The sequence below is a fragment of the Megalobrama amblycephala genome, linkage group LG1 (genome assembly GCF_018812025.1).
Source record: "Megalobrama amblycephala isolate DHTTF-2021 linkage group LG1, ASM1881202v1, whole genome shotgun sequence".
NCBI lineage: Eukaryota > Metazoa > Chordata > Actinopteri > Cypriniformes > Xenocyprididae > Megalobrama > Megalobrama amblycephala.
The window spans coordinates 51973660-51995309 of record NC_063044.1 but is presented as its reverse complement, the minus strand read 5'-3'; the positions used below and the strand labels follow the sequence as shown (position 1 = coordinate 51995309).

The following is a 21650-nucleotide window of genomic DNA, read 5'->3' as shown; positions in this document are numbered from 1 at the left end:
TCAGTAGAATCATTTGTGTTCTACTGAAGAAACAAAGTCACCTACATCTTGGATGTGCTGGGGGTAAGCAGATAAACATCACATTTTCATTTTTGGGTGAACTATCCCTTTAAGTCCCATTCATGTTAAAAATCAATAACCATAACGATTTTATAGGCCTATATAATAAATAAAATATTATACATAAATTATCTCCAAGAAAATTGCAGTTTTGATTACAATAACAGTACTACGGAAGAGGATTAGGGCCAAGCAATAATAAAAAAATAAAACCATCTCGAGATTAAAGTTGTTAAATTTTGAGAAAAAAATCATTAAATTTCGAGAAAAAACTCGTTAAATTACGAGAAAAAAGTTGAGAAACAATTGAGAAAAAAGTCGATAAATTACGAGAACAAATTCGTTAAATTATGAGAAAAATGTCGTTAAATTTCGAGAAAAAAGTCAAGATAAAATGTTGAGAATAAACATTAAATTATGAGAAAAAAGTCGTTAAATTACGAGAACGAATTCATTAAATTATGAGAAAAATGTCAATTTAACGAATTTGTTCTCATAATTTAACGACTTTTTTCTCGTAATTTAACGAGTTTATTCTCAACATTTTATCTCGACTTTTTTTTTCTCGAAATTTAACAACTTTAATCTCGAGATGGTTTTATTTTTTTTATTATTGCTTGGCCCTAATCCTCTTCCGTACAGTACAGAGGAACGATATCGTAGAAATTACTTTTTTTTAAATCACTGATGAACGATACAGCTAATCAGAATCATTCCGAATCATTCCTACTTAAAAGCGCGCGCTGCATTTACGTTAACGGAATGTGACTGAAGCGCGCTTACAAAAAAAAAAAAAAAATACCGTTATCGTCCGTCCGATGGTGTGACGCTGACATAGTTATCGTTCTTTGTGAACGGACCTTTCTTTACTGCACAGTTGTGACGCAAAGATAAAGATGTTATCACTCCATAAACCGTCATCATTCAGATTCAGCAATGAGCGAAACAACAGGGATTCAGAAGCAGCGTGAAATCTGTCGTTTACGGCAACAAATGAAGGTTAGACACCCCTTCAAACATATTTTTTCGCCCAATACATCTCAAACCAGCTGCAGTTTCGACAATATAACCTACAAATGCAGTTTCACAGACTTTAAAGTCAACGTTTCACTTTTATTGTGTATTTTTGAACGAAACAGGAGAATGACGGTTGGTCAGGACTTGATTTGAATCCGGTGAAATTGTCTCTATAAGTATGACCGATGGTGAAAAATAGTGGAAATGTTTAAAAAAAGAAACGTGTGCTTGTCAATCCATTTGAAGTCTTTAATGGCGCAGTACACATGATGAAATCATTATTAAACACCAGAACAGTGCATCATCATCATCATCATCCAATATCATTTTTTTCATAAATTACATATTTATCCCACATACTTTCATGAGTCCTCCTAAACCTCTACATCAACATCAGACCAGATTAAGCTTTGGCTCTTTAACAGAGACACATACCCCCTTTCCACCAGCACGAACCAGGTGCTAGTTCAGAGATAGTGCTAGTGCCAGTTCGGAGTTGGTTCAATTGACGAGCCTTCTAAGAACCAGTTTGCCTTTCCACAGGCTAGAGAGCCACCACAGAGCCAGGTCTTGCGTCACTGTATACGTCTCATATTTCACAGCAAAGCTAGCGCCGCAGCGCCAAACACAAATACACCAGGCTCGTTTGAGATGCATCGGCTTCTCGCAAAGCGATCGGCGCATGACATCAAAGCTCCGCGAGAACGATCCAAAAGTACAAGGAGTCGTATGCTCTACAAACGCTCCCGCGGATCCGCGTTGCTCCGATGCATCTCGAACAAGCCTTCTATCAACAATCGCGGATGTTTCACTGCTGTTGATGCTCATGGCTTTGCGAACCTACATCGGCATCCAAACACGGCTCACCGTAATTTGTATATAGACGGAGATTACGATCGAGCTGCTATTAGCTCGATTAGCTGCTATTTCAAAAATGGCGGTCACAAGTTTCTTGTTGGTCACGGTAACCCCGCCCCCAGCCCCTGACGCAAGCGGTTCTTACTTCTAGCCCAGCAATGTTTTGGTGCTACTTACGAACCACTTTTTCTGGTTCGGAGCTGGTGCTTTGTTTGTCGAAAGACAAAGAACTGATTTGAAACTAGGCTCTGGCTCCGAACCAGCACTCAAACTGCCTTGGTGGAAAAGGGGCAACAATGATCCATTAAAATACACACAAGGTTCCTCTGAAATACTGAAGATGCACATCAAACCATCATCTCACTGAAACACTTAAGACAGAATCAGAAGAGATGCTCCACAAATACAGATTAATGCCTTCAAACATTCACAGGCATGAATCGCAAACATGTCCAGGTCATATTTCACCCCAAAATAATACAAAAAGAGAGACAAATTTTGCAAAATTATTTCTTTTGCGGGTAAAATGATTAAATTTAAACATAATTTCTGTGTGAGATTCACTCAGCAGCTTTTGTCAAACACATGATCATAATGAATTGTACGGCTTGCACATTATCACACAGAGGAGAGTCCAGTTCTCCTAGATACTTTAAGGTTTGTTTGGGACTAAATTAGTGTCTAAAATCACATGAGGCCTTTATCAGATGAAGTAAAATGCTCTCTCTCTCTCTCGGCTACAGCGCTTAAAAGAATTAAACCACGTGAAACGCTCAGAGGACTGACAGACTTACGATAAACAACATTAACTCAAATGCAGTTTGTTCTCAATCAAGATCTTCATCTCATAAACTGCAGGCAAAAACACTATGTAAATATATCATAATTAAATAAACAAATCTAATATTGTCATAATTAAATGAACAAATCTAATATTGTCAATAAAGGCTGTCAAATGAGACAGACTGTAATGCTGAGACTTGAGTCCAAACGTTCCTGTAGCAGCAATAAATAAAACCAAACAGTGTTGAACTATAACATAGGCAGATAAAAAAATAACTCAAAATAAACCAGCGCCATTGTGCTACTGTAAAACTGACAGCGCTCTTCATGTAAACTCGTTTGACTGCAGATGTACATTCGTTCTGATGCTGAAGTTTGTAGTGGATGAATCTTAGTTCTAGAAACAGCAACGTTCAAATGCTTGTTCGTTTTGAGGAGCGTAAGAACACCTACAACTGCCTGAACAGAGTAAAATCACGGTTAAATACACTCCACAGACGGCGGCGAAGTCACATGACACCATCAGTATCAGCTCAGCTTCTGAATTTACCATGATGCACTATAGTTTACACCAAAATACCACAGTCATTACAGTTGACACAAAATAAGGTACAAAATAGTGCTTAAGATACATTTTGTTGCATTTTTTAACTGTAGTGAAAGAAGCCGCTTTTATACAAATAAACATTAGATAAACATAAAAATTACATAAAATTAAATAATAAAAAAAAAAAACACAATGGTTAACAAGCAGTTATTATAGTTAAAGGTGCAGTATGTAGGAATTCTGTCCGCTAGAGGTCACTAGAGGCCTGTTCAAAACAAAGGCGTAGCCTGATGACTCCAAGTTTTAGAGAGGAATCTTGGGACATGTGGTCTTCACCTCAACGGCCGGTGGAAAAGAATTGGGATAGGACTCGGGAAGAAATCATGTTCATGGATGCAATCATTAACGTTATTGTAGTATGAAGCAGAGCAGGAGCGAGTGTTGTGGAGCTGAATTAGGAGCTGGAGCGATTGATCAACACACGCCTCACGAGCAGCAGGACAGTCGCCGGCGCCGCTTACGCTTTTTCAGTCATGAGTATGAGGTAACGCAGCTCTGTTTATCATATTAGATACATTTGAGTGTGTTGAAAATGTTATAGCGTTAAGCTGGGCATACACTGTGCGATATCTGTGCGATTTCAGCAAGGTTACCAACTCACACTGTACGAGTAGATCGCGTGCGATGGAAAACCAAAACGCACGATTTATGTGCTCACACTATGCGGTCCGATGATCGAGACGTGACTTGACTGCTCACACTATGCGTTTGAAATATGCACGATAAACCCACGTACTGGGATGCGCCGATAGACAATATGTTTCCAGAGATATTGTCAAAAGCATCAGCTATGGATATCAAGAGGATTTAGCATTTCCAATTCATATATTAAATAATAATAATAATAATTAGCCTATTATTATTATTATTAGTAGTAGTAGTAGTAGTAGTAGTAGTAGTAGGGTAGGCCTATTTAATATTAAATTGATATTAGCTACAATTCATTTGGCCCGCAATATTTCATAGCGCATCACCGCATAACTGACGCGCTGCAAGGATAATAAAAGATTTGATTAGCTTATAATTACTCCTCACTGAAAATTATTTAAAGACATTTATACAATGAATTAAAGGCATATAATTAAAATTATTAACAGTAGCCTATGTGTTCGCAGACTGTAATAATCAGTCAATGAAAAGCAGCTTCACTTCAAAAACAACCTGTTTAATACGAAATACTTCTCATTTTTTCACCCACTACATACAGTTTATGGGCCACAAGAGAAATATTAAGAAAATAAATTAAGATATATAGCCTACCGTTATCAGATTGAAGTAGGATTTATCTTGTTGTCTCTGAGAGAATATGCACCGAAAGCTCGTCGGTTTTACTTTTATTTTTTTGTAAAGGCTGGTGAATAATTGACAGGGGATTGAGACGTCTTCATCGGCATAACTCTCGCGCAAAGTTTGCACATTGCTTGTGTAATATAAAGTAGACAATGACTCGCCTTCCTGGTTTAAAATGGAAAAAATTCCTATATGAGACGTGACATTTTTCTTTATCACCAATTGCCAAATGATGGACAACAGTTCACATTTCCGCATTTAATAAAATTAAGTGAATATTAAATAGCCTACATGAGTAAATAGAAAGTGAAAAGCGAAACATATAAATTAATGATCAAGTAAATTAATACAAGAGGCAACGTGGGTTTATCCATCATGCAACACGAACTGGAGGTAAGCAACATTTTGCTAAATTGCAGCTAGTTTGATAGCTACTGAACTTAAAGATCTCCCTCTTTTCGTTTTCTTTCTTGCTGCATTAAAGATTGGTTTAATTTCTTTTTTCGCGCAGGCGCAGTGGGGGAAAAAAACAGAGTTTAGGCAAGTCGGTTCGTTGCTCTGCTTCAACTGTGCGATATCCTCACGATGGGCGACCAAATTTCTGACATGCCAGAACTTCATCCGACCATGCGATTGCCAGTCGGGAGAGGTTTATCGCCTCTCGTTTCCCCGTGTACACTGCACGAACACTGCACGACAAACGACACACGACAAAGCTGAAAATCGGCCCGACTCAAAAAAGAGTCGCACGAGTCAGAATTCGGCTCAAAATCGGACGAAAATCGCACAGTGTATGCCCAACTTTACTCTGAGCGTTCGCTCAGACACTGTTACACACTGCAGTAAGATAGATCGATTTTAGAATATCATATTAAATGCTGGATGGCTTGTGTTGATAAATGGCATGCAATTAATTTTAAAACGTATTGTATGATGGAGAAAATGCTGTATTACTGTTACTAAAAATAAAGCTGCATCTGATTATGCTATGTTAGCTACTTGACAAAATAGTGTTTTTCTCTGAGGCATGGTAAAGCATGGTACTCGCAAAAAATCAAGAAAATTAGATTTAAACAATAATACTAAATGTGTTGAGCTATATAACAATAATTAGTTTTATGTCTATAAATATATCAAAACAGTTCCCTTGTCTTGTATATAAACATGTAAATATTAAAGCGTCTTTATTGTTTCCATGGTTTCTACAAAATAAAACCGGAAACCGAGGGTAACGCGAGTATGACGCAATTGACAGGCGACTCCTCACACGTCCCGGAGCCTTGGTTAAAATTGCAATTTTCTCACGATTTACGAATAGTTGGAAACATTTGAGATATTGTAAGTACTCAAGTGAACAAAATATATAACACTGGCCTAGTGGTTTTTGGATATTTTACTGCAAAAATATTACATATTGCACCTTTAACTAAAACTAAAACCATACATTTTTTTTTTTTTTTTTACTTTTTTACATTTTGTTAAATGAAATAAAATAAAAAAAGATACATTTTATTTTAACTAGAGCCCAAAGCAACATTTCCCATGTTCGTTTAGTTTAACGATGTACTGAAATAACTAAAACTAACACAAATTATGAAAAACTATATACACATTTAATAAAAAACAATAACTAAATAAAATGACAAAAACAAACAAAATTATTAAAACTAAAATGAAAACAGAAAATACAAAAATAAACACTAATTCAAAATATTTAAAGCATATATATAATAGTAATGATACAAAAATAACACTGGTAACAAGGTTAAGAAGTATGGAAGCTTGTTTCCACCACTGAAAAAAAAAAAAAGCTAATTTTTATCTTATGAGCAATTCCAGCGTTATGGACGTGACATTTGGAGTCAAAACTTGAAATGTAAACGCTCAAAGAATGCATTTAATAGCAACATATTAAACCGTCTATTTATATATTCATAATCCCTTACTAAAGGAGTCCAGACATTAGAAAAATGTCAGTCTATACAATTGTTTTATATTTTAGATGAGGGAAATATACAGCGTTACGGACGTGACAAAAAAAAGTCACTAAGTTTTGGGTGACAACATATTTTTTAAGAATTCTGCGAATTACATTGCGCAAACCAAAAGTAATACTGCCCACCTAATGAAGAAGGGTTGGCTCTCCACAGAGCATAAAATAATAATTTTATTTCATTTTTCGTGTTCGCATAAATGAGGAAAAAACAACGTTACGGATGTGACAGTTTTCCGTTACGGACGTGACCAGTCTGAAAGCGGCACATGAGACTGCTTTAAAACAGCTTTAAAACTTTCACAGAGACCTCAAGCAGGCATTTAAACTACCAAATATTGAAATCTGGGATACCAGTATAAGACTGCACAATTTATCAACATTTTACTAAACTTTATACCAGGACTTAAAAACGGAAAAAATAATAATAATAATAATAAATCACTCCACTCCGAGCAGAATCGGTATTTTAACGTTTCTGTTACAGCGTTCCTTCTGTATTATAAACGTTCTGAAACTGGTTTGATTAGAAAAAATAAAGGTTAATAACATTTGATGTTATTATTGAGTAATATTAGGCTAGTATATATGCTATAATGTTTAGTGATTTTGATATCGCAGACTAAATACCGGCAGGCAGGAATAACTATAGGCTAATTTACTCATTAAAACCAAAGGTGTTCATCAGTGATTGTACATCAAGAGCAAGGACACGTTGTCTGCATTTTGTTTTGTGCTTTTACCAGAACGAAACGCTCGATTATCTGTGAAACGCAGAGTGTGCACGAGAGTCAAGAGAACTGATAACAGCAGCAACACTGGCCATGATTTGAGAAAAAAACACGTTCCAGCCGATAGATCGCCTCTTATTTAAAACAGACCTATGAATTTCTTATCGAAAAATGTTTTTTTTTCTTTAGGTACAATTATTCTCTGAGTTTAAGTAAAATTTCTGAGACGTTCCAGAAAGATTCTAGCAGAGAGACAGCTAAAAGCGCACGCAGTTTTTTTTATTTATTTTATTTTACAAAAGACCAATGATTTGTTGTTATTGTGAGCGTACACAAATAAATTATAATTATAATTATAATTCTGACTTTTTTTCCTCAATTGCGAGTTTATATCTTGCAATTCTGAATTTATAACTAGGGATGCTCTGATCGATCGACCGCAGATCGGTATCTGCCAATATTCCCGCTCAAAGTTAAATTAAAATTAATTAAATTTAAATTAATTAACATGCAATTGCAACTTCATATCTCACAATTCTGATAAAAATCAGAATAAGCCACAATTATCTTTTACATTTTTTAAATCCCTGACTAAAACAAGCTTCCATGAAGCAATTTTACACAAATTTAATTAATTTTACAAAATATGTAATTAATACACAAATTTTATTTAATTTTATTACAATAACTTAGTTCTATTTGTTGAAAGTGCCAGTCAGTTATTGTTTTACTGTGGTGTTTTGATGGAAACTATGATTTACCATGGTAAACTGCTGTAAGGGCAGCACACAAAAGATCAATCTCTGAAACGTGTGCATCCGTTTCAGGACATCATGTGTGTCACTGACGTTGCATTATTGTATTAATATCCAGCTTGAATTTTCGCTAAAAACATCAAGCATCAAATGCTGCTTCACAAAGCTACAGTAAAACACTGATTGAACATAAATAAACAGCACAAATGAATGAGGATACTTGGGAATGAAGGGGTGAGAGTTCGAGCAGGTAAACGGCGGCGAGTGTTGGAGATCTACAGGGACCCCCATCTGTCTGCCGGAGGAAACTGATCCAGCTCTCCCACCTCTGAGTACTGACGTTCTCCCAGAAGATACGTCAGCTTATAGCGCAAACGCACGCGCTCCTGAAATACACACACAATAGCTGTAGACCTTTATGAAGTGGTGTCATATTTTTGATTGTTTAATTATTCTTACAAATATTTTAATAATAATAATAACAACAGTAACAACAACAATATTATAAATAATACTTTTTAAAAAAAAAAAAAAAAAAAAAAAAATATTATTTACCCTCCCCACTCTTATCTTTTAATAATAACAGTAACAACCACATTATGAATAATATATTTTTAAATCATTTTAGAGACTTTCAAAAAAAAAAAAATATATATATATATATATATATATATATATATATTTTTTTTTTTTTTTTTTTTTTTTTTTTTTTTTTAATTAAATACCAAAAACGTAATTATTTATTCCCACCTTTTTTAATAATAATAATAATAATAATAATAGTTTTATTTGTATATAAAATTAATAAATTTAAAAGCATTATTTATTCCACCTTATTTTAACAACAAAAATAGTATAAATATATATTTTTAAATTCTATATATTTAATAAAATTTATTAAAAAATTTTTAAATTAAAAAAAAATATTGGATGCATGTGTGTGACCTCTCACCCTCAGTGGGTTGGCGAGCAGCATGACCTGAGTAATGGACGCAGGGGGCAGGATGGGGTTAAAGGGAGCGATCTCTGTGCCTGATGGAGGCTGAAGCTTCACTCGCATAGACTGACACAAACACAACCGTACAGGGTCAGAGGTCATATTTAAAGTGCAACTTGTGAATCAGAACATCAAAACATGCTTAAAAGATTAGTTCACTATCAAATTAAAATTTCCTGATAATCTACTCACCCCATGTCATCCAAGATGTTCATGTCTTTCTTTCTTCAGTCGAAAAGAAATGAAGGTTTTTGATGAAAACATTCCAGGATTTTTCTCCATTTAGTGGACTTCAATGGCCTCCAAACGGTTGAAGGTCAAAATTACAGTTTCAGTGCAGCTTCAAAACATTCTACATGATCCCAGATGAGGAATAAGGGTCTTATCTAGAGAAACCATCACTCATTTTTTTTTTTAAGAAAATTAAGAAGAGAGCTAGTTCAAGATGAGCATTTATGGTTAAAAAGTAAATGCTCATCTTGAACTAGCTTTCTTCTTCTTCTCTATTTGAATTCCAGCAGTGTAAATACTGCCTATTGTATTACTGCCAGTGCTTCCCACAGGTTTGAAATATACTTGCGGTGGTAGCTGGGCAAAAAATCCTCCTATTACCCACGGTACAAAAATGGTCTACTACATGTGACAAACAAATAATGTGTGATTTTTAACAGTATTTTTATTTATTGAAATTAATTTTAATTACATAGCATATTACATGTAATTACATACTAATGTTATGCATTATTATGCATTGTAAATTATGCAAAAATACAGCATTTAAATGGTTCACCTTTTCCTATGTTCTCCTTGCTGTCATATAGTGTCTCTCTCAGTGAATGGGACATAGATTTTACTAGTAAAATGGATAAAATGTATAAAATGAATAATATATGAGTCAAATAATGTTCTTAGTTTTTTCTTCCTGTGGGGGAAACTACAATAATTTACTATGAATTAAATGGAAATCAAATTAAATACAGTTTATTGTGTAACCAAAATACCAATAATGCCCAAAAGAAAAAGAAAAAAACTTAGCGTGTGACTTTTAATTATAAACAAGCCCAAAATACACCGGGACTCTTATTTTGAAATGTCTGTACTATTGCAGGCTGATCCTTCAGATTCTTACAATCATCTAAAACATTTTATATAAAGGCCATGAAGTAGACATTGTAATAATTCATCAACTTGAGTTCATTAGCAATCGCTTGGCATAAATCTGCCCTTTTCATTGATTGAGAATCACTTTGAAGCAGTCTGAGGCGCTGTTGCGCGAGCACAAGCGCCACCTTGTGACTTTGGAAAATGCAGCGCTGGTGGGAATGTCAGCGGGAGTAAACAGTTCTGACGCACACATAACGAGCAGGTACGAAACGACTAGTTAATCGATCGCGGATGGTTTCATTATCTTGGGCGAATATAAAAGTACAAGAGGATAAAAATAATAAAAGCAAAAATGTGTCTCCAAATATACTTGGGCGGCCGTAGTTATACGTGGGCAGCCCGCCCAAGTAAAATCTATGTGTGGGAAGCACTGACTGCCCTCCACAGGTTAAAGTTTGAACTAAATTGTCATATACAACATGCTAGTGCAAGTATATAACAATTAGTTCAAACTTTGACCTGTGGAGGGCAGTAATACACTTAGCAGTGTCTACACTGCTGGAATTCAAATAGAGAAGAAGGGGAAGAAGAGAGCTAGTTCAAGATTAGCATTTATTGTTAAAACGTATATAATTTTTTTTTTATTTTTATTTTTTTTAGAAAATGAGCGATTGTTTCTCTAGATAAGACCCTTATTCCTTGTCTGGGATTGTGTATAATGTTTTGAAGCTGCAATGAAACTGTAATTTTGACCTTCAACCGTTTGGGCTCCATTGAAGTCCACTATAAGGAGAAAAATCCTGGAATGTTTTCATCAAAAACCTTCATTTCTTTTCGACTGAAGAAAGAAAGACATGAACAGCTTGGATGACATGGAGGTGAGTAAATTGTCAGGAAATTTTCATTTGAATGTGAACTAATCCTTTAAGGAAATCCCCGACTGGCATTACACATTTTTTTAGTGAAACAAATCTTAAGTTAACTTTGTAAATTTGTTCAAATGAATCATAAAAAAGAACCAATTCAGATTCGTATAAATCGATCTGTGTCTGCAGTGGAGGAGGTCGTACCTTTGGAACCGCTGCTTGCAGCAATATGTTCCGCATGGGTAACGGCGCCGTGTTGAGCAGCGATACCACAATGACCAGGACGTCCGGTCGAGCCGGCGGACAGTCCATCGCGAAGTGCATAAGAACACGAACTCCATCTTTATCGTACACCGTCACAGGTAAGACCTTACCTGAAGATACCACAGAAACACTGAGTTTGGCTAGGTAACTAGATAATTTTTTGAGTCATTTCACCCAAAAAGTAAAAGAAAGAAATACTAAATCATACTAAATTATATTATATTTATAATAAATTATTATTATTATAAATAATACTGGCGCAGTGGTCACTCACTGGGTCTGATGGACTCAATCGGGACGTACAGGTTGGACAGGCTGGGCTCGGAGCTACGCGCTGGGCTGCTCTGGAGCGAGTGGGATGGGGATGAGAAGGGCTGAAAGAAAGGGCTGCCAGGAGCCGAGCCGGCTGTCACCGCCTGAGCCCGAGCCACAGCGGGCGAGCCGGGCACTGCCGCGCTCACAAACGGGTTAGTGGACTGAAGAGGGCCGGCCGCGGAGCCCATGACACCTCCAGAGAGACCAAAAGTACCTCCAGCAATACCGCTTAGACCAGAAACACTATGGAGAGACAGAATAAGATATAAGTATCCGAAATATCCTTTATATACTCAAATAAGCTGTCTACATAGGCAGCTCCCTTCTAAAGGAGCATTATAACATCATGCACCCTCATAAGTCACTGATGTTAAACCTCTTTAAGCAGAATTGTACCTCTTTCCACCTCCAAAGTCCAGCATGGAGAGATCCTGCAGCCCCTGACTGACAGCTGGGGTGTGTGAGGTCTGCGCAGGTGTGTGTGTTGACGGAAAGACGGCGCTCGGTGCCGAGATGCTCCCAAACAGGTCCAGGCCCGGATCAGGAGCCTTAGACCAACCAAAATGACAGATTCAATCATCAGGATTATTAATATTCAGCATATGCTTTAAACATCTGTAAGTCCAAATGATTTAGTGTGTCCTACCTGTAAGGACGTCCATTGACCAGACAGTTCATCCAACTTTGGTCTGTTTGGCACAGAGGGAGGATCATTCAGGCCTGGGAATAAAAGAATGTGCGCATGTTATATATATATATATATATATATATATATATATATATATATATATATATATATAAAACTAATAAATAGTAAATTAATGAAATCAATTAAATTATATTGCACAAAAACATAAAAAAACAACTTTTTTTTACTTTATATTATAAACTAACTGAAATGAAATATAAGCAACCTTTACCTTATTTTCTAGTTGTCAAGGCAACATTTATCATTTTCATTTAGTTTAACTTGATGCACTAAAATAACTAAAACAAATGTATAGACATATAAAAAAAAAAGTATTATTTATTGTTATTTATTTCTTTACACCATGTCAGCCACAAGGATATTTTCATAAATAAAACAAACAACAAAAAAAACAATAATAATCACGAAAACACATAACAAAATTACTGAAACTTTCAAATTATACAGAAAACAAAAAATATAAAAATGGAAACTTAAAAATATGAAAACAAAAACAAAAAATTATAATAGTATCTCAATGATCCTAAAATAATACAGGCATGGTGGAAGAATTTTAGAAAAATAATATGATTATTATTATTAATTAATAATTACTAATTGATTAATTAATATTAATAATTATTTTATAAATTATAATTATACTTAATTATACTATGCATTACAATATTTCGTTACTCACAAAAAAAAGTAACTAATTGCATTACTTAGTTACTTTTTATGACAAACTAATGCATTACATTACTTTTGAGTTAACTTTTCTCACCTGGGCTGGGCTTCTTAAAGTTCTATTTTTGGCAAATGTTTAGGTCCTTTCACACCAAAAGTGAAATGAATAAGCCTCAGGCTGAAGGAAAAGCATGCATTACTTATTTGAAAAAGTAATCTGATTACGTATCTCAAGTTACTGGTAATGCATTACCCCCAACATGCCTTATCCTAAAACTGTTGATGCCATTTTATAAAAATAAGAGGTTTTGTTTTACAGTGATTTTACCACTGTTATCTGGGGTACCATGTAAAAACTCGGTAAATTCACTGTATCACATGACCTCTCATAGTCTATTTCTTTAGTATATGTCACCAGTCAGCATCACAACAATTTAAAAGAGATTTATTACCGAGAGACAAGAGTTCATCGTCCAGTAATGAGAGGGAGGTCTGCTGCTCAGGCGGTTTGTGATTGGGGCTGCTTGTCTGACTGCCATGACCGGTTGCCAATCGGCGAGGAGGAGGTGGCAGCACAGGGATGGACGAGGCTATGGGATTGGTTGAAGGGACCTGAGGTGGAAGAGTAGGAGGTGGGACAGTTGGGGGAGAGGATGGTTCATCCAGGCCAGCCAGATCAATCAATGTGCCCGTGGTCTCACATCCTGAGAGAACGACAAACATCATGTTGTAAGAAAATGAGATGTACTGGATTATCAGTATATTGCAGTTGAGGGAAGACAAATGAACTCTAAACTGATGTCACCTTCACTAGCAGCCGGTAGGAGATCATCACCCTCGCCATTGTCCGCCTGTCCTTCTACAATCCGTTTATAAGAGCCAATTACTCTGGACAAATCATCGTTTGCCTTGAGAATGTCACCTACAGGAAGCAGATCAATAATGAATATTTCAAATAAACAATTATTCGTTGAGAGTAAAGTGGATCATCACACCATTTACCCAAACTGGAGTCGTTGTCCTCCGCTTCAGTGGCCAGTTTGAACGCGGTGCGTCGGAGTTTGTCACAGCGCTCGTACAGCTCCTGGACACAGATGTCGGGTCACATGTGAGCGCTGTGCATCAACTTAATTATAAAAGATCTAATAGTACAGACAGGAAACTGCTAAACAGTATAGGACTGTGAAATCAACCTTTAAAAAGCATACATGAAATACATTTCACAATTATTTCACTACTGTAATGTGACGTCTTACCAGTGAAATGAGATATTCATTCAATAACAGACAACACTGCGCACATTTGTGGCTGCTAACCAAATGTTTCTGTTTTGAGTTTAAGAATAACATGAAACTTAAACTAATTCCACCAGACCTGATCATGTGGTGATAAAGAAAGATTCTACTCTACTCTGTTTTCAAGTGCATGAACCACAGTCCCAGCAGAGTAAACTGTGGTTACTCTGTAAGAATGAAGCTTAATTTCGAGGTTTCTAACTGGTTAAAGTTGGTTTAGGTGGTGATCAGCTGGGAAACCAGCTAGTAGGGCTGGGGTCGACCTAGTAGACCAGCTTGGACTAGCTGGTTAGAGTTACTAGACCAGCGGTTCTCAAACAGGCACCGGTTACTGTTTTGAAAAATAATGGACAAATAAGGAGGCTAAGCTAATGAAGATCCATGATCCAGCTAGTTTCCAACTAAAGCTGGGTTCACACTGTACGATTTTGGCCACGATTTGGTCGTCTGAGACAAATTTTGAAAATCCTGAAAGATTCCTCTGATCCTACGCTAAAATCTGTAGTCTTTGATCGCTAGTTTGACATGTTCACAGACAGCCGATTAATGACTGTTGAGATCAAATTTGACCTCCGACTGAATTCTGGCAGTGTCAGAAGTAGGAATGTGACGGTATCAAATTTTCATGTTGCGATTAATTGCTGAAGCTTTTATCACGGTATACGGTATCTATCACGATATTGAAATAAGTTGCAAAAAAAAGAGTTGTCATAGTATAACAGGTTTAAGAACTCACTTTGTAATAACAAAAAGTACTCTGAATGTTTAAATACAATAATACAATACACTAAAAATATATAAAGTACAATTTTCAAACAGATTAAAGTGCAAAATAATTAGGGTCTCATTTAATGCATTAAATAAGATTGAGCAATAGCTACATTTGTTACAGAAAGTATTATTTTTTGTTAATGTTTGTTAAGAAACACAACTGATCATTGTTAGTTTTATCTCAGGTCCATTAAATAAGTTCTTTTGATTTTAGTAATGTTATTAAACAGTAACTAAGAAATTAACATTAACTAAGAATAATTAATGCTTTATAAGTATTTTTCATTGTCAGTTTGGTAATAATGAATTAACATGTTAACTAATGAAGCCAAAGTTTTACTGAACAATAACAAATAATCAGAACATTTCTAATCATTAGGGCATGTTGTAGTCCAGATTAAAATATAAAAATGTTTAAGTTTGAAAACAAATAGCCTATTAAGTCTTTAAGCATTAAGTAATTGGTGCTGTGATGAACAACATTGAGATTACAAAAAAATGAATGGGGTTTCCGGGGTAACCGCTGCATTTCTGCTGTGGCATCAGCGCCCTCTGCTGTCAGAGAGTGAACGTGCACTTTCATTCAGCTCGTCTCCTTCACTCGTTCCTGCCATGTGCTTCTCATGCACGTTGGGATTGTTTACCTCTGAGCACGTCCCTTTGATGCAGAGTCGGTGTTGTACATTTTATACAGTTGATGAGGAAAGTATTCTTATAATTGGTAATAAATTATTATTTACGGTATTTTGAAGTGCCCACGATAACAATATCGTGCATATTCGTGCATTATCGTGATATTTACAGAATGTTGGCACGTCTAGTCAGAAGTTTTGGTGCACGGACTTCTCCTACGATGACCGTCAAATTGATTTGTTTTTTAAGACAAGCCATGATCAACACTAAAGATTTCCACCATTTCAGTCCCGTGATGTGTAAGCAGTGATGATGTTAAACTCCGGACAAGATTTTTTGTATGCGTCCTTTTTAACACGTCTTGACTGTCGTACAGTCTGACATAAATGACAGCTGAGATCCCACAGTGTGACATGAGGATCATGTTCGTACAGTCTGACAAGCAACAATCATAAAGGACTGTTATAAATCGCACAGTGTGTTTTCTACCTCTGCAACTCTACTTTAGTATTAGTTACTAGACATTTCTTTAAAAACTATCTTTCTTGGTCTGCTCAATTTCTAAGCATTGTCTGTCGTGCTCATTGAGTCTGATCTCACCTTGATGAGCTCGCGGTCAGCGTCTGATGACCGGTCCTTGTCGTAGTGACTCAGCATTTCGCCCAGAAGCTTGACGTTGTTGTTCACCTCCTCCAGTGTGTTGATGCGTTTGGTCATTTTCTGCACTCGGGCTTCATCCTGCACGCACAACACAGATTCAGTCCATCACAAGCTGCATGTCACACCTGATCCAGAATCAGTCCTATAATGCTTTTTACATTTCTAACTTTCTTTAGTGTGTAATGTTGCTGTTTTAGCACGAAAAAGGTCTGCTAATTTACGAAGCACAACTCCGAAGGGAGTTATTCTGTATATCAGTGCACACTTTTTCTGAACTCCCTGAAATGCCTCCATTGTAGTTTTCTTTCAGGAACAAACACGCCACAATATCCCTCATAATTCCAGCCCAAGGCGTATGCAAAATAAAGGGGTGAGGCTTGGTTGAGTTAGTAGTGTGTTGGAACTTGCAGTTATGGTAAGGGGCGGGACATTTCCCAAACACACTCAAAGCAGTTGACCAATCACAACACAGTGATCCAGCCAACCAATCAGAGCACATTGTGCTTTTCAGAAGGAGGGGCTTCATAGAGACAGGAACTAAACAGGGGTGCATTTCCCAAAGCCAACCATCATCGCAAGTTCAGTCATTACCAATAGAATTCAATGGAACTTGCGACCATAGTTGGCTAACGATGCTTTTGGGAAACGCACCCCAGAGCGTTACTGGCAGACTGGGAAGAGAGGAGCTGCAACAATGGAGAATATGTGAAAAATAATGTTTTTTTTTTTTTTTTTTTTGAAATTCAAGCTTGAAAACCTATTTTAACAGAGCTCAAAAACAAAATCAAGACTTTTAAAATACTTAATTTTAATAGAGTTTATACAAACGCCACCACAGATGCAACCACCCTTGAACAATTAAGGTCAACATGAAATCAAATTTGACTGTTTAATAAATGTCTTGTATTGTGAACCATTTATTTGTCATTTGTTTAAAATAAAAGCATAATTTGCAAACAATCATTTGCAAACAATAGATTTTTAAAAAAAAATTCATTCATTAACCCTTTAATTGCTTTAAAAAAGACCATTAAAAATTGGTTTGGTCCCTCCAATGTTCAAGAAACAGCTACAGCTTTGTTGTGAATGATTCATTACTGTAAAAAAGGAAATGCTATTTCATGTTGGTAATGCTCTCAAAAACGAAAAACGCCCCTTTGTTTATGGCCTCGCTCATCAATCAATAATGTCCTGCAAAGACCTTTACTTGTGTATGCGGGTTATTTCTGTTTTTCTGTTGCTTATTTAAAGTTATTTTCTTTATTAAGTAACGCTGTGGATGGCATAACATTTGCGACGGACAGTTACACGAGTTTCATGGGGAATAATGCGGCAGTTGTGAAATGTCAATCGCCTCCATGAAGTCTGTCTGGTATAACTCAAACTAACAAAACACAGGTCTGTTAAGAGCAATACTTTTAAAAAGTTAGCCTAACGTTTTTCTGACAAACAAATCGAAAATCAGAAATGACCAGCAATTGTAATTACTGTAATTACTGACACAGTAAAGGGTAGGCTATTTAAATAAAAGACGAACAAAAGATACATGAATGAACGGTAATAAATAAAGAACACACCGTCTCAGTAAAATCTCACCTTTGAGTTTTAACAAGCTCCTAAATTTCGCAGTAGATTCATTTAGACTGATAATAACGGGTAAAAAGGCTAATACATTTTGTTTCTATTATTCTATTTTCCACAATGTCAAAGCAACGCAGCTTAACCCAAAATACAAGCTCGTGCAGTTGTGCTCTAGACAGAGAATACTCCAGTTGCAAGGGAACACATTAGTAAGAAGCAAATATATGTATTAAGTATAACAAGGTTGGGTTCCTTAAAGTGTCTATCATATTAAAAACGCCTAGGCTATATAGGATAATTGTAAAAAAGAGTATTGTATTTATTTCGCCAGATTTTATAGTGTAAACATATTCAAGCGTGAATGAGAACCGTTTTGCAAGGGGGATGCCAGGTGTGCAAAAACAAACAAAAAACGAATATTCGAATCCCAAAATTGAAAATCGAATACCAACCTACCAAACGAATATTCGAATAATCGAATATTCTGGTCCAGCCCTAATAAACTGGAGCTCTTCATCCATCTTTATATCTCGATCCCATCTCTCTCACCTCTTTCACCATGTTTTTGATGAGTCTGTTCGCCTCCTGGAGATCTTCTGGGTTTTTGCTCCTCAGAAGTTCAGCCAACAACTGCCATCAAATCACAGAAGAGCACAAAGTCATTTCTCTAGTTTCATAAAGGGAAATCACATTCAGTTAAACCTACAAAATCAGCATATTTCAATTCAAATGTTGCATATACACAGTCTCACCTTCCCCATGTCCTCGTTGTCAAACACAGGGTTTTTGGGCCGTGCGGGAGGGGACGGGATCAGGGTTTTGTCCACCGTCAGTTCTGGGTCCGACTTCACGAGTCCTGAATAAATCACAACCAACTTCAATCAGACAACCGCTCACGACAGACCCCAGAAAGTTCATCCCTAAAATCTCACCTTGCATCTTGAGTGCCTTGTACGCATCTGCTATCTTGGACTCATTGGGAAACGCCACTGTCCAGCTGTACAGCATCTCAATGACCTTATTCTTCACCTTTTCAGAAGTATTCTTCCCCATGTACTGAAACACACACACTGTTTTTTAACATATGTTTCGCATTAGATGTTTAAGTGCACAAAAATGAGTCCTAAAACCTGAAAACAAGATCACATTTTAGCATTTCCAGTTCCATCATCCTTAAGTCAATTGTTTTTTGTTTTGTTTTTTGTGTTTTTGGTTAAATGCCTGAAAAAAAAACATCTGTGGCAAACACAAGCTTAAGATATTTTCATGTTTTATTTGATGGCATAAAACAAATCAGTAATACTCAGTGTTTTTTTAAAGGGGTGGTTGATTATGAATTCATTTTTTAAACTTGAGTTAGTGTGTAATGTTGCTGTTTGAGCATAAACAACATCTGCAAAGTTACAACGCTCAAAGTTCAAAGCAAGGGGGGATATTTTCTTTTACAGAAATCACTTGTTAAGGATTACAACAAATGGCAACCGAAGCGTGAGCTGTTAAAGCTCCACCCTCTTCTGGAAAAGGGGCCGGGAGCAGCAGCTTGTTTGCATTTAAAGGGACACACACAAAAATGGTGCGTTTTTGCTCACAATCAAATAGGGGCAAATTTGACAAGCTATAATAAATGATCTGTGGGGTATTTTGAGCAGAAACTTAATAGAAACATTCTGGGGACACCAGAGACTTATATTACATGTTATGAAAGGGGCATTATAGCTTTTGAAAATATCTTACAAGTGGCTAGTCAGCACTCTTCCAAACTGTTATAACTCAAACATGAAAAATGTTTTTAAAAAACACTGAAAGGGTTTTTGAAAGTTTACTGATGGTGATGTTGAAGTCATCTACTGTGGTGTAGTTCGTTTATAGCCTAAATTTAGCTTTTGCCTTCTGCCAATTGTATTTAGGCTTCAAAATACATAAAAGTTGTGCAAGAATCATAAACTTTTGTTTGTCACAGAGCATATTTTCTGCAATAATCCAAAAGCCAATGGAAATATCCTATTGGGTTTTTGTCAAGGGAACCAGGCTGCTAACGTTTGGGTTGGCCAACAAAAGTAAGTCATAACAGAAAAACCACCAACCATGGGTGAAACCAATTTAACCAGCTCATTTAAAAACCTATATCTGGCTATTTCGTTGTGAAATCTTCGCCCACAGTTCTTCATACACGCCTCCAGAACCTGCAGAGACACATAAACATCATATCATCTGTAAACAAGACTCATGCTAGAGCAGTAATGCTGGATTGGCATTAAAACACGGCTCACCGTCAGAGCTTGAAGGGCTTCCCATTCTTGAGAATAGATTTTGTGAATGAGGAGTCTCACAGCTATCTGAGGACTATAAACACACACATACACAATTAGAAAGAGCAGAGAATCTGTAGTTTCCAGTCATGTTGGATTATTACGAATGCTTACCCTTCCAATTCCTTATTGATCTGGTCACAAAACCCGATTATGTATTCCCAGTCTTCCTGCCTGTTGGTCGGATGTGTGGCTTTGTCTGTGGAGGACACACACCATCGTAAGAACCAAACAATTGGCCCCGTTGAGCTCTGTGTCTGTGATACACTGGCACAACAGTGCGAGGGCCAATCACAGCCATGCATATCAATATTACCATCAGCAATGTAAAGAAAAATATGAAGAAAGTCCTTTACAAAATGAGCTATGTGTGATTTCAGCATATTCATGTACAATTATATTTATTCATGTTCAAAATAACATATTATCATGGTCAATGTACTATTTGACACACTGGATAAACTCATCAGTTAAATTTCTAATTAATAATTAATTCTGATGTAAATTCTAATTCTCTGGGTTTGAACTAATCCTACATGAAGACAAACACGGACTTTACACTTTAATCTGGACGCATGATCGCCAGATCTGACAGTAAACGTGCACTCTATGAATTTATATAAATCATATGCCTCATGAATATGAATCAGGAGGCGTGGCGTTCGTACAGTGGGCGTATTTGATTGGCTGGAAGTGGGAGCTGACGAATTAACGAATCCTACTATGGTGAAGTCTTCGCTCTTACATGTTATGTAGGCTTTGTGATTGGACGACAAAGAAGGTTACCAGGCAACGTCAATATGAGGTAATTAATTTTCATGAGCAGACCTTCGCCATAGTATGATTCGAAATTCCGCGGAAAAAGCCAAACAAGCGCGTCAGACGGACCGATACTGATGCATGCAGAGAACACACAAGAGCAATAATATTATTCACAGCTTTTAGAAATGCAAGTGATAATAATGCACGTACTGATCCAGGATTCGAGCGATTCTCCCTCCGGAAACGCCATGATCCTCATTTAAAGCTCTGACTCCATAAATCCACACATTTCCCCCTTAGATACCATGGACATTCGTCAAATTAAACTGATTATGATAAAAACAAACATCCTCTGTTCCATTCGAGCCTGTATGTCGCGAAAAAATGCTGCTTTATTTATTTATTAAATGAATAGTGTATCAGCTGGCAGTATCATCAGCTGCCTGTATGGAGGTCCTTGATTTAGACGCCTCTGGTGATTACAAAATAAAAGTCACTAGCTGTACGAGTCTTGATTACAAAATAAAAGAATATCTAAAGTCATAAAGTCATTTTATTAAACAAATGGCTTGCTTTGGGTGATATAGAATAGAATAGAATAGAATAGAATAGAATAGAATAGAA

General features: G+C 36.4%; 1 protein-coding gene and 1 long non-coding RNA gene across 2 annotated transcripts; one reads left to right on the top strand and one right to left on the bottom strand.

Moving 5' to 3' along the window:
* The first annotated feature begins 622 nt into the window (after positions 1 to 622).
* LOC125274224 lies at positions 623 to 11752 on the top strand. Its single transcript, XR_007186206.1, has 3 exons — positions 623 to 1059; positions 11251 to 11423; positions 11631 to 11752. It is a non-coding gene; the product is annotated as an uncharacterized LOC125274224 (long non-coding RNA).
* gga3b (golgi associated, gamma adaptin ear containing, ARF binding protein 3b) lies at positions 6658 to 21528 on the bottom strand. Its single transcript, XM_048200001.1, has 17 exons — positions 21237 to 21528; positions 20379 to 20463; positions 20226 to 20298; positions 20040 to 20138; positions 18888 to 19011; positions 18708 to 18811; positions 18505 to 18585; positions 16315 to 16452; positions 14018 to 14099; positions 13821 to 13937; positions 13468 to 13719; positions 12287 to 12360; positions 12037 to 12188; positions 11600 to 11883; positions 11266 to 11435; positions 9047 to 9157; positions 6658 to 8480 (listed from the first exon to the last, which is right to left on the bottom strand). Exons 1-17 carry the CDS (start codon positions 21283 to 21285, stop codon positions 8370 to 8372), a joined length of 2106 nt encoding a protein of 701 aa, XP_048055958.1. The 5' UTR covers positions 21286 to 21528; the 3' UTR covers positions 6658 to 8369.
* Between the last annotated feature and the right edge of the window lie 122 nt (positions 21529 to 21650).